Source organism: Nematolebias whitei, chromosome 15, assembly GCF_014905685.2.
Source record: "Nematolebias whitei isolate Nwh7 chromosome 15, NemWhi1, whole genome shotgun sequence".
Lineage (NCBI taxonomy): Eukaryota > Metazoa > Chordata > Actinopteri > Cyprinodontiformes > Rivulidae > Nematolebias > Nematolebias whitei.
Genome location: NC_056512.1, coordinates 29,142,656 through 29,154,614, shown reverse-complemented (window position 1 = coordinate 29,154,614; position 11,959 = coordinate 29,142,656). Strand labels below are relative to the sequence as shown.

The following is an 11,959-nucleotide window of genomic DNA, read 5'->3' as shown; positions in this document are numbered from 1 at the left end:
GTGTGTGTGTGTGTGTGTGTGTGTGTGTGTGTGTGTGTGTGTGTGTGCGTGCGTGCGTGCATGTGTTATCCTATCTGTAGTCACTTTTTCAATGTGGAAATCCCTGAGGTGAAACCCACAGGTGATTGAAAACACATCATTTACAAGTTTTGAGGTTTTATAATATTTTTCATTTACACCCTTCAGTTAAAGATTATAACGAAAAGAGTATAAAATGTACTAAAATCCAAACAACATGGTATTATTTAGCAGGTTGGTAAACTTTAATGGAATGCTATGTGCTAAGATGTGATCATTTTTAATACTCTGATTTTATGGATGCAAAAGTCTTTGTGGGAGTGTATGTATTAGTGAGTTAGTATTATATTTACAATTGTTAGTATGTTAGCTGTATGTGTGCGGATGGGGAGGTATTGAGGAGGTGCTGTGATATTTATGTAAATTTGTGAGTTGCAAAGTTATTTTAGAATTTGTAGAGGAAAATGTTTTGTATTTTTTATTGTATTTAGATTTTTAAATTGTTTGTATTTTAATGTAAAGTTTTTATTATATGAAATTGGAGGTTGTTAGGTTGATTACATGAATATGTAGGCAGGAGTATGTAAGCACTCTTACTGTATTTTGATTGATAAATTGTATGTATTTTAATGCATAGAAATGCCCAACAAGGGACTGGAGTTGTGAATTAGCTGTAGCTATATACTCTTTGTACAACGCATCAGTCACAGACTTGTTCTGTTCTATGTTTGTATGCACTGTCCCTGTCATATAAACTATTTAACTAACTAACTAACTATGGGGAATGATGTCTATTTAAACATTGTAGACAGTCCCAGTTATTCTGGAGCAAACAATAATTACATTATGGCAGTTTTTTCCAATATAACATATCCATCCATTAACTTTACCCAATTCTCCCTTCCATATCACAGGGGTCACTGATGCTTATGTTCAGCAGTCACTATGAAAGAGGCAGGGTGGACAGGTCACAGGTCCATTACGGGGACACATACTGTATGGCCCTTTTTCATTGGTGCCGGTACAGCACAGTTCGACTCGGTTCGGCATGGTTCCAAGGCTTTTCGACTAGCAATTATTCATGGGACTGGCCCCTTTTTCAGGAGATAAATCAGACAAACAAGCACAGTCTCACTCACCTAGGGACACTTGTGTTGTCCGTTAATGTATGTTTTTGGTCTGTGGGAGGAAACTGGAGTACCCAGAGAAAACCCACACATGCAGGGAGAGAACATGCAAACTCCACCAAGAAAGACCCTAAGCAGGAAGCGAACCCTCCACCTTCTTGCTGTGAGGTGACATCTCTACCCACTGCCTGCCATGTTGCAGCACACTGTGCCTCAGTCTCGTCAAAATACAATAATACTGGATGAATAAATGCGACACAACTTTTGTCAAGAAACTGTATAATAGGGTTTGAAATGCAAAACTGACACAAATGTACTGAATGAAAACAAATGCACTTTAGAATTATGAAACAAAAAGCTATAAATAAATAAATAAAACAAGAAAAATGAACAAATATGACGAAAGAAAGCTAACGAGGACCCTTAGGGACCCATGAACAACAGCCAGATTTGGCAAGGGGCTAGAAAGGGGTGATTACTGAATGAGAGCAGCTGGGCCGTCGAGCAGATGAGAAAGCAGACATTAGGACATTAGGGAGCACAAAAATAAATTAATGCAAAAAAATACAAAAACAGACACAGAAATTAAAAAACAGTACTCAAAATACAACAGAAAACACAATACAAATACAAAAATCCCCAAACCATGACAACTTTGACTAAATTGTTGGTTTCTGTCTGTGTTTTTGTGCATTACCCCAAACTTTAGAAGTAAAGTAACCTAGAATTAAAGTTTTTGGACCTTTTAAACGTCAGACCCCAACTCTGTTCATGCTTTGTGTCTTGTGATATAATCAAAGAAGAAAAAGAAGAAAAAGCCAAACAGCCAAACAGCCCGACATGAACTTTTTTCAAGAATTGTGAACATCAACATGTCACAGATTTAAAGAAAACACACAAAAGAATGTATACGTACTACAGCTCCACTTTGAAATAAACATTTAATAAAATATGTCCTAATAACTTCTGTCCCCCTCTTCCTCTGACTGCTTTATTAGCTGCCTTGCAGAGCCCATAGTTCTATCACAACATCTATTAGTTTTGGTTACAGCATGATTTCAAAGCAGAAAGAGCTTCTCTCCTCACGTTGTACCGAGTGAGCTGAGTGGATTGGAAAGTGACTGTAAAGGCCAGTTAATGATGTTGAGCAGCAAGAGGCAAGGAAGCCGGGTCTCTTAGCAACAGTTTCTCCTCTCTGCCAGCGCTCTGATATTGGCTGGAATAAACAGAGTTTGGTGTGTGTCTGTGTGCGTGAGTGTTTCTCTCTAACTGTAGCAGGTGTCATCAGTTTGACATGGCAAACAAGAAAGTATAATGTCAAATTATTTTTTTCTTTTAAATCCAATTAGAGGTGCAGGAGATGATAGATGTGTCTTCAGTTGTGCTGTGGCATCCCAGACCAAAGCATCGCTTGCATGTGTAATTTATGAGTAGAAGTGTGTGGGATTAATACATTTGGAGACTAGAGCTTGGTAAAAGATGAGCTTTCATGCAGCAGCTCGCGCCATCTTCCAATTGTTAACCGTCTGGCACTTGAGCAAAGCTGTGATGTGTGTGTGTGTGTGTGTGTGTATGTGTGTGCTGCTGGGTGTGACTCTGCTCGTACAACTGCCATGGTTGTAGTAAAGTGAGAGCCCATCCTGCGACCAAACAAGAAAAACGTCTACACTAAAACGATCACACAGCAATTTAACTACAACTAAAACCATGAATATGTCTAATAATGAAGTAAAATACCCAAATCTGGTGAAAACTAAAGCAATCTAAACACACAAGCTCAAATTAAATAAAAAGCTGAAAGAAGCATTCCCTGAAGGAATGCGTATCACGCGCTGCCTTGCATGCTGAAGTTGTGAGCAAAGACTACATTAGCTCTCAGAGTAAGGGATGGGGATGACTCTCAACTACAACCACACAGAAGTTTAGCTCACTATCAGTAACATTGTCTAAGTTTTTAACATTTTTATATAAGGTTGCCTGGCTGTTATCAGTTTTAGACAAGTATTTGTTTTGTTTTTTTGACAATTGCATTAAAATTCATATGAAATATTTTGCTAACACATGAACAGACAGGCTGTAAAATTACAGTCTAACTTAGAATCAGGAGTACTGTATCAAGAGGACTAGTTTGTTAAAATTCTGGTTAATCCAGAGGTTACATTGGCCCCGGTGTATTCTGATAGCACAGATAAGATTCAGGATAACATTACCCGCACGTCTCCTGTGTGCGTAATTACGTGCGCCAAGGCACGGAAAAAATGTGTGTTCCACAACCACCCGTGCCACCCCAACATGCAGAAAGAATACCACAAACGAGGCAATAATCTGTCTGTTGCTTTAACCCTGTCCTCCACTGAGTCAGCCACACCTCCCAGACTGTGGTCTCCTCCAGTTTTTTTGAATTTTTATTATTAAGTTTTTATCAACATTGCAAACATGTGTCTGCCAAGGGTATATTAACAGGAACAGAGGTATTAAAGTATAAAAAAGAACAAGACAAGTATAACAAGGTACAAAATGTAAAAAAGTTGAAAAAGATACAAAACAATCTATTTACAGATTATATAGATAAATTCACATTAAGTTTTTCTAGAACTGAGATGGTTTTCACTGCCTTTTTGTTTTCAAGTCCTTTAATAGTGCTGCTGTATATGTAAAGTTCCTTGCTGAAGTGGGTTATGCTTGGCTTGGAGTTTGACCACTTTTTCTTGTGCATGTGAAATTTTCCCAGGAGAAGTAGAAGTTGGGTGAAGTAGATCAAGTCTTTATCCATAGCCTTACTGTCGAAGCATAATATGGTAACACTTTACAATAAGGTACACACAATTTGCTTAACTACTAGGGAACGCATAAGGAACGAATCAAGAACAAATCGGGAGCTAATGGGTAGTTAACCAATATTAATTGGGGAACACACAGCCAAGCCTTATTAGGGGGCTACTGGTTAGTTACCTGGTAAATGAAGAGGAAGTAATCAGGAACTAATGGGTAGTTACCATGGAAACCAAAGAGGAACTAATCAGTAGCTAATTGGTATCCTGATGCATGCTCAATAATCCAGGTAAAAAAATCTAAAAATGTTAAGTCTGGTCCTCTGGACATTCAAAAAACAAAACAAAACAAAAAAAAATTGTAGAAATGGTTTGTCTTTCATCCAAAAGACTTCTTCAGTCTGAGGTGTGGTATTCAGCTCAGCTAGTTTCACTCAGCCCTCTGTGAATAGTAAACAGCCACCAGGGTGCTAACGATCCATCGTTAGGCTGATGGTCCTCCTTGATCATGTGAGCAGCTGGTTTTGGTTGTCAGCAGCAAATCTGGTTGATCCACTACGAGAAGGTGCTATTTAAGAGACTGAGCTGAATACAGCACCTCAGACTGAGGAAGTCTTTTGGATGAAAGACGAAACATTTCTACTTTTTTTTGTTTTGTTTTGTTTTTTGAATGTCCAGAGGACCAGACATAACTTTTTTTAGATAGCTAATGTGTAGTTAACCAGTACTTACTGGGGAACACACAGTCAAGCTTTATTAGGGGACTACTGGTTTGTTACTTTGCAAATGAAGAGTAACTAATCAAGAACTAATGGGTAGTTACCAAGGAAACCAATGATGAATGAATCAGGAGCTAATGGGTAGTTTACCAGTACTTACTGGGGAACACACAGTCAAGCCTTATTGGGGGCTATTGGTTTGTTACCTTGTAAATAAAGAGTAACTAATCAAGAATTAATGGGTAGTTACCAAGGAAACCAAAGATGAATGAATCAGGAGCTAATAGGTAGTTAAGCAGTACTTACTGGGGAATGCACAGCCAAGCCTTATTAGGGGACTACTGGTTTGTTATCACAGAAACAGAGGAGAAATTCTCCATGTGGGTTCTGAATAAACTCTGCACCAGTGAGGTCACAGTTCTTAATTGTCAAAAACCTGTTTCCTAGTGATTACTGATTTTATTGGATTTTCTCTTTTGTAAACCTACTAGTTTACCCATTAGTTCCTGGTTCATTCCTCTTTGGTTTCCTTATTAACTACCCATTAGTTCTTGATTAGTTCCTCTTCATTGACAAGTTAACAAACCAGTACTCCCCTACTAAGACTCGGCTGTGTGTTCCCCAATAAATACTGGTTAACTACCCATTAGCTCCTGATTCATTCCTGAGGTGTTCCCCAGTAGTTAAGCAAATTTTGTGTACCTTATTGTAAAGTGTTATCCATAATATAATGTCTTTCTCTGTAAGTTGAATTATTTGTCCAGTTTTCTGTTGTGAGTTATCTGTCCAGAATGCCTTCGTGTGATTGCATTGATAGAATAAATGAGAAGTTGTTTCCATGTGTAGTTCACAGAATGTACAAGAATAGTCAATATCAAGTTTAAATCTTTTCCAGTATATTTTTAACATGGTATACATTATGATTGATTTTAAATGAAACCTCTTTACTTTTATTTGTTATGCAATTTTTTTTCCCCATTTAACCAAACTTGTTTCTATCGTCTCCTCCAGGTGAGGTGAGTTCTGCAGCGGAGCTGTCCGGTGCTGAATCTGACATTGACAGTCTGCCTGAGGTCATGTTTCAGGGTCAACGTAAATACATGGAATTAAAATAAAAATAAAGAGAAAAAACTGGGGAAAACACACATAAAAGGTAATGATGACATTTCTGGTCGACACATTGTCCTGTTTTTATGTTGCTGATGATTGTTGTGTTATCTCGCCACTCAGCATTTAGGGGTGGAGGTGTGATGCGTCCATGTGTCATTTATGCTGATGTGTATTTGCTCTGTCTGAACAGCTGATTGACGGAAGCGGTTTAAAAGGACCAGGCTCCACCTGCTGGATGAGAGGCCTGAGGAGAAGTTGTTCTGATGGTTGTTGGTTTTGCTCTCCAGCCTCGCTCCCACTCCTGTCAGAGATACCTGTAGTTGCACCTGTTACTGTTTTATGGTTGAGCTGTGGACTGGGAGTTACCGGCTTGGTTTAAATTTACAGTATTTGGTTGCAGGGTTAGTCCCTGGGTCATAGGACGAGGGGAGCGGCCTGAATCAGACGGTCAACTGCTGGCTGGTTCGGGGCTTCTCCCTCCTTTTTGTTTGTTGTAGCCAGGGCTTCCAGTTTACACTTATGTTCAGATGATTGGTTGACCATTAAAGTTGTGTCTAAACTATACAGTTGTCTGGGCTTCATATGTTGTGCATCCTGCCATTTACTCCTGGACTTAGCAGGACCATAATAGACAACCATCCAACAAATTTCTGCAAGATCAATAAAGTTCTTATATTATCTTATCTTATTTACCCACACTTGTCTAATTTCAAAGCTATTCGTTTTTAACTCTATAGTTTATTCTGATCTTACTGTTATTTATTAATCATAATAGCACTAAAATATCATTACTAAGCCTTGAAAGCAGCTCTGTCACCAGCTGTGCATGAGCTCAGACTCATGTAGGCCAACTTTGGTTCTAGAATAATCCTGAAAACTGTATTTTGTCATGTCAGTTTCACACCCAAAGAAAAACATTTCGACTCTTTTTGTTGCATTAGTGCGTTCCCAGGTGATGTGAGCGCTGCGTGTTCTTGTCCTGAGCACAGATCTGAATGAATCTGCTCCTCAGTCCGACTCCAGACAGGAAAAGCAAGAGCTGCAGTTCAGCCAACTCCGAGTGACGCACACCCTCTTCTGGCCACACACAAGACTTTTGATTCATTTAGTAAACCAGCAAACTTTATTTGTCTGTTGTATAAAAATAAAAGAAGGAATAAAAAATATAATAAAAAAAAACTAAAAAGCAGCTGTTTGTGCTCTTAGTTCAGTTAAAGCTTTTCTTGGGAGTAAAAAATAAAGCCCAACATTTTTACACACAAAGTTATGATTTATCATTGTATGTATTTATTTGCTAAGTGATCAATTAAAAATATTTTAGTTTTGCATAGGAAAATATATGACCAACAAGGAACACTATTGCCCTAAATGTTTTCTTTTTATTTCTATATCTAAAGCCTAAATGAAGATTTAGACATTTTTCACTTATTGAGAATTAGTCTTGCACCTCCCAAGTTTTAAAAATTCATTGTTCATCATTTGTTTTTTCCAGAGTACTGACAGTCACAGTTCCATTTATCTATTAAATTTTAAGGCATGCACACAAACACAAGACACATGCTGTTGACAATCTCTCAAGTAAGCAAACACTAAGCACAGATTTGCAACTTTGCATAAAATCCTCCTTGAGTTCAAATAAAAATACTCATTACTGAACCCATTTGTGGTTCCCTCCCAATAAAAGAACATGAAAACACATGGACTGCTGCCAGTTTGACAATTTCAGCTGAGTTTGAAGAGCTCTCTTGACATCTACTGAGAGAAAAGTTTACTGCGAGTGTTCATAGAAAAAAGGATTTTAAAAAGTCCTGAAATAATCTAAAAGTATTTTGTCTGCAGGTGAGAATTATGTAAATTAAGAGTAACCAAAGGCTGAAATCAGTACTTACTTCTGGCAAACAAATATTTTGCTGAAATAACATGCGAGAATCATTAATTTTTTTATATCATTTGAGATCTCAAAAACATAAAAACTAAAAGAGGGATTATGTCAGTTAAAGCAAACAGACAGCACAATCGGATCATAAAGCCCAGGTGTCCAAAGTGCGGCCCGGGGGCCACTTGCGGCCCTTGGAGTGATTTTGCGCGGTCCACAGCTGCAGTTTAAGAATAGTATCATTTTGGCCTTCAGGCTTAAGAGGTCGATGCAGACTTTCTGCTAATTAGTCGGTAATCTTTTTTTTATATAATGTTTAGGTTTAACAGCAAAACTGATAAAAAACAATCTTCTCAAAATGAGCAACATTAAGCAAAATACAAACCTTTGGGCTATAAAATGTTTATTTTTATGTCACAAAGCATCAAAAACCTTTACTGATTTCTACCAGAAAGGAGACTTTTAGATAATAATTCATAAAACTTGGATACATTTTGCAGTTGATAAAATAATCTAGAGGGAAATTGGACATTTTTAAATTAATATAACGTGGTATCATCTGCATACGAGCTGATCAACTTTATCAAATCTTCTATGAATCTGTTGTAGTGACTGACAGCTGGACAAATTTTCAGAACTTCAATCAGCCTTTTGGTCCGTCCATGGTTCAAAATGCTGGTCGACCCCTCTTTTAATGGACACTTACTCATTTTACAGTTTTGTTGCTGAGAACAGACTAAAATGAACTTTACAAACACAAGAAAACAACAAACATAGACCCAATAAATCAAATAAATTATATCATTTAAAATAAAAAATATAAGCTTAGTGTTTTTGAGGCTTTCAATATTTTGGATCTACAACAATTTAAAACTGTTTCTCCACCAAAAGTAGTAAACTTTTTCCCTTTCTCCAAAATGTTGTTCACATTGAGTTAAATTCACTTTCTTGTGGCCCACAAGCCCTTTCATCTGGATAGTTTTGGTAAAATGGAGAGAAAACACTTGTTTCCCATTAAAAACATGTTTGTCTTGACTTCATAATCCTGCAGATTTGCTGTATTATAGATGAATCATACAGGTGTCACCCTAAAATTGTCAAGTATTTTAAATTCTTCACTTAGTGAGATTTTTTTATTCAAAGTAGATGAACTCTCACAGCTCTCTGTCTGTGTTTCTAATAAATATAAAATATAGAAACATAGCGGTATCACCAAAAAACAAGTTTGTCATCGTCTCTGCAGTAATTACAAATGTAGCATGATTCTCATTAAATCCATGATTCATCAACTCTATCCTCAACTCAACCCTAAAGTAAAAAAAAAAACATTGAGTGCAAATTTATAATGCACCTTCTGTAATTTTCTTGAAATGCAATCAAATGAAAAGTGACAGGTTTCAGTTTGTAGATTTTTGGTGACATCAACAGGTAGAAGATGGTCCTGCTGGCCCTTTTCCTGCTCTCATGATGTTAGGGATGATCTAATAAACTGACAGCATTATTGAGTATTTGTTAAATGTATCTATAAATATAACTGAATATATTGTTTGTATGTGGAGGTCTTTCATTGACTTCTGATTTATGTTGCTTTAAATTCAAAGAGCAGAAAGTAGGAGAGATCCTATACTTTCACCTTAAGAAGAAACATGATCTGAAATGTGTTTTACACACGTGTTCAGATTATTAAATAATATGAAAAAGATCATTTATCTTAAGACTTTAATGAAAAACGCTGCATAACAAGTTTTAACACTCGTAAAAAAGGTTAAAGAATCTAATTATAAGAATAAATGGTTACAATCTTTGACATTTGGTGTCTTGTTCACCAATAATAGTAGCAGATCGAGGTCTCATCATCAGTAATGGGGGGGGTTGCTTTGGTCAGTCGTGGTGAAGAAATTGAGTCAAAAAGCAAATCTCTCTATTTACGGGTCTGTATATATGTTCCAACCCTCACCTACGGTCATGACGTTTGGATCATGACTGAAAGAACGAGATCCCAGACACAAGCGACTAAAATGAGCTTCCGTTGGGTGGATGGCTCAACCTTAGATTTAGAGCGATCAGCTCCGGGGGAGCTCAGAGAAGAACCGCTGCTCCTCAGCATCAAAAGAAGTCAGTTGAGGTGGTTTGGGTATCTGATTAGGATGCCTCCTGGATTACTGTACTCCCCTCTGAGGTGTTCCCCGCACATCCTATTGGTAAGAGACAAACCCAGAATTCACTGGAGGGATTATATATCGTCTCTCTGAGCTGGAGAGTGTCGCCTGGAGGAGGGATGTCTGGGTTTTGTCTCCTGGACCTTTTGCCTCTGTGACCTGCTTACAGATAAACAGTAGATGGAGATGCTATTCATTCATCTAAATGAGAACTTCTCTTTAAATTTCAGAACCAGCTTCAGTTCAGGACCTCAGAGTGATGATGATGATGATGAAAGGTGAACAGCAGACATAAAGTGATAAACATCAAATTGCACATTTGGGTGAAAAAGAAATCAAATCTATTAACTTGTTCAGATGGATATTTGGCACACTTTTTAAAATGTGACCTTTAAGGTGGTGGCACAAGATAATCAGAAGTTTTACCTTAAAAATATTTTTTGTGTGTTTTTGACTTTTGTTTTGTTTTCTGGATGTGAAATCTTTAAGAAATCAACAATTCTCTGCGGTATGAATGTGAAGGACAGATTGTGTCAAATAATAAAGACACACAAATGAAATCTGACCATTCATTTTAACTCTGTAAGAGTTGAACGCGAAATAAAAGTTTGGTTATGTATTTATTGTTTGGTGTTATTGGACCACCTTTTAAAAAGTGTACCTTCAGTGTGTGTGTGTTTTTTTTTGTTGTTGGGTTTTTTTTGGGGGGGGGGGGGGTGCGCGCGCGCGCTGGGGGCTCGCTCGTGTCTCTCTCTCTGGTTCGGCTGCTGCTCCGCGCATCTTCGAGCTGTTTGAAGAAAACTCCCTCAGAGGAGGAGACGAGCTGAGAGGTGTGATTAAGGAAAGGCAGCTCCATCAACACTAGCTGCTTGTTCTCAGAAGAAAAGCTCGTTAATATAAAAATTAAATTAAATTAAACTGAGAGTCAAAGAGCCACCAGAAAAGACGCTTGAAGCTTTGGACGGGACTTGTTCTGGACTTTGCGCTGTAATCTGTGGTAATCCCGGGGTCCTGAGAGAACTGATGACTGCTTGTTGTGGTGGGATTGTTCCATGTGGAGGAAACTCTGAGCAGAAAGCCCCGGACACTGCGGAGCAGCAGCTGGAGGAGATGCTGCTGCAGAACTGAGAGGAGGGGGGGGTCATTGTTCAGATCAGAGTGGTTCTTACTGAGACAGAGACTGACGCTCGTGCACTGCAGCTTCCTCCGTGTTCTCATCAGCTCTGTGGAGGAAATCATGTTGCTGAAGGAGTACCGCATCTGCATGCCCCTGACCGTGCAGGAGGTGGGTGAAGTTTTCTTTCTTCTCCTTGCTCTGTTCTCCACTTTCCACTGGTTTCCTCCCAGTGATCACAGACAGCCTCAGAGCTGCAGAGGCTCGTGCTGCTTCTTCCTCTGAACTGACTGCTGTGAAGTTGGCAGCTGTGTGTGTTTTTGTTGTATTTTGCACCAAGGTTGCTACAGCACAGCTGTGTTCGGGCGGCCACCGCTGGGTGGCGCTGCTGCAGTTGCTATGTTTGGATTTCTGAGCCAAAGGGAGCAATAAATAAATAAATAAATAAACAAATAAAGGTTTATCATTATAGGTGATAAATAATACATCTGGTGATGGTTTGGGTTTTGTGGAAGCCAGTTACTGCCACTCTGAAGGAAAATCAATCCAAGTAATTTGAAAGACTCTATGACTTTTGCTGCTTTAAAGAATAAAATATTATCTCATACATATGACCAATATTTCATAATTATAACTCATTATCTCATATATATGACTTGATATCTCTAATTTGGAAATACAAAGTAATTTTTACAAGCAATTACCTCATAATTATGACTTACATGATCTTTTATTTATTTCAATTGGTAGAAACTATCTGTCTGCCTGCCTGCCTGCCTGTCTGTCTGTCTGTCTGTCTGTCTGTCTGTCTGTCTGTCTGTCTGTCTGTCTATCTATCTATCTATCGATCGATCGATCGATCTATCTATCTATCTATCTATCTATCTATCGATCGATCGATCGATCGATCTATCTATCTATCTATCTATCTATCTATCTATCTATCTATCTATCTATCTATCTATCTATCGATCTATCTATCTATCTATCTATCTATCTATCTATCTATCTATCTATCTATCTATCTATCTATCTATCTATCTATCTATCTATCTATCTATCCAA

At 38.0% G+C, this 11,959-nt stretch overlaps 2 protein-coding genes across 2 annotated transcripts in view; both read left to right on the top strand.

Annotated features, from left to right (window-relative positions):
* The window catches only part of LOC119421599 (septin-9), a 916,196-nt gene that overhangs the window by 684,056 nt on the left and 220,181 nt on the right, over positions 1-11,959 (top strand). The window lies entirely within an intron of this gene.
* Positions 10,843-11,959, top strand: part of pitpnc1a (phosphatidylinositol transfer protein cytoplasmic 1a) — a 51,424-nt gene continuing 50,307 nt past the window's right edge. Inside the window, exon 1 of the mRNA XM_037688949.1 lies at positions 10,843-11,065. Within this exon, the coding sequence (XP_037544877.1) occupies positions 11,018-11,065 (48 nt within the window). The 5' untranslated portion in view covers positions 10,843-11,017. The remainder of the gene's footprint in view (positions 11,066-11,959) is intronic.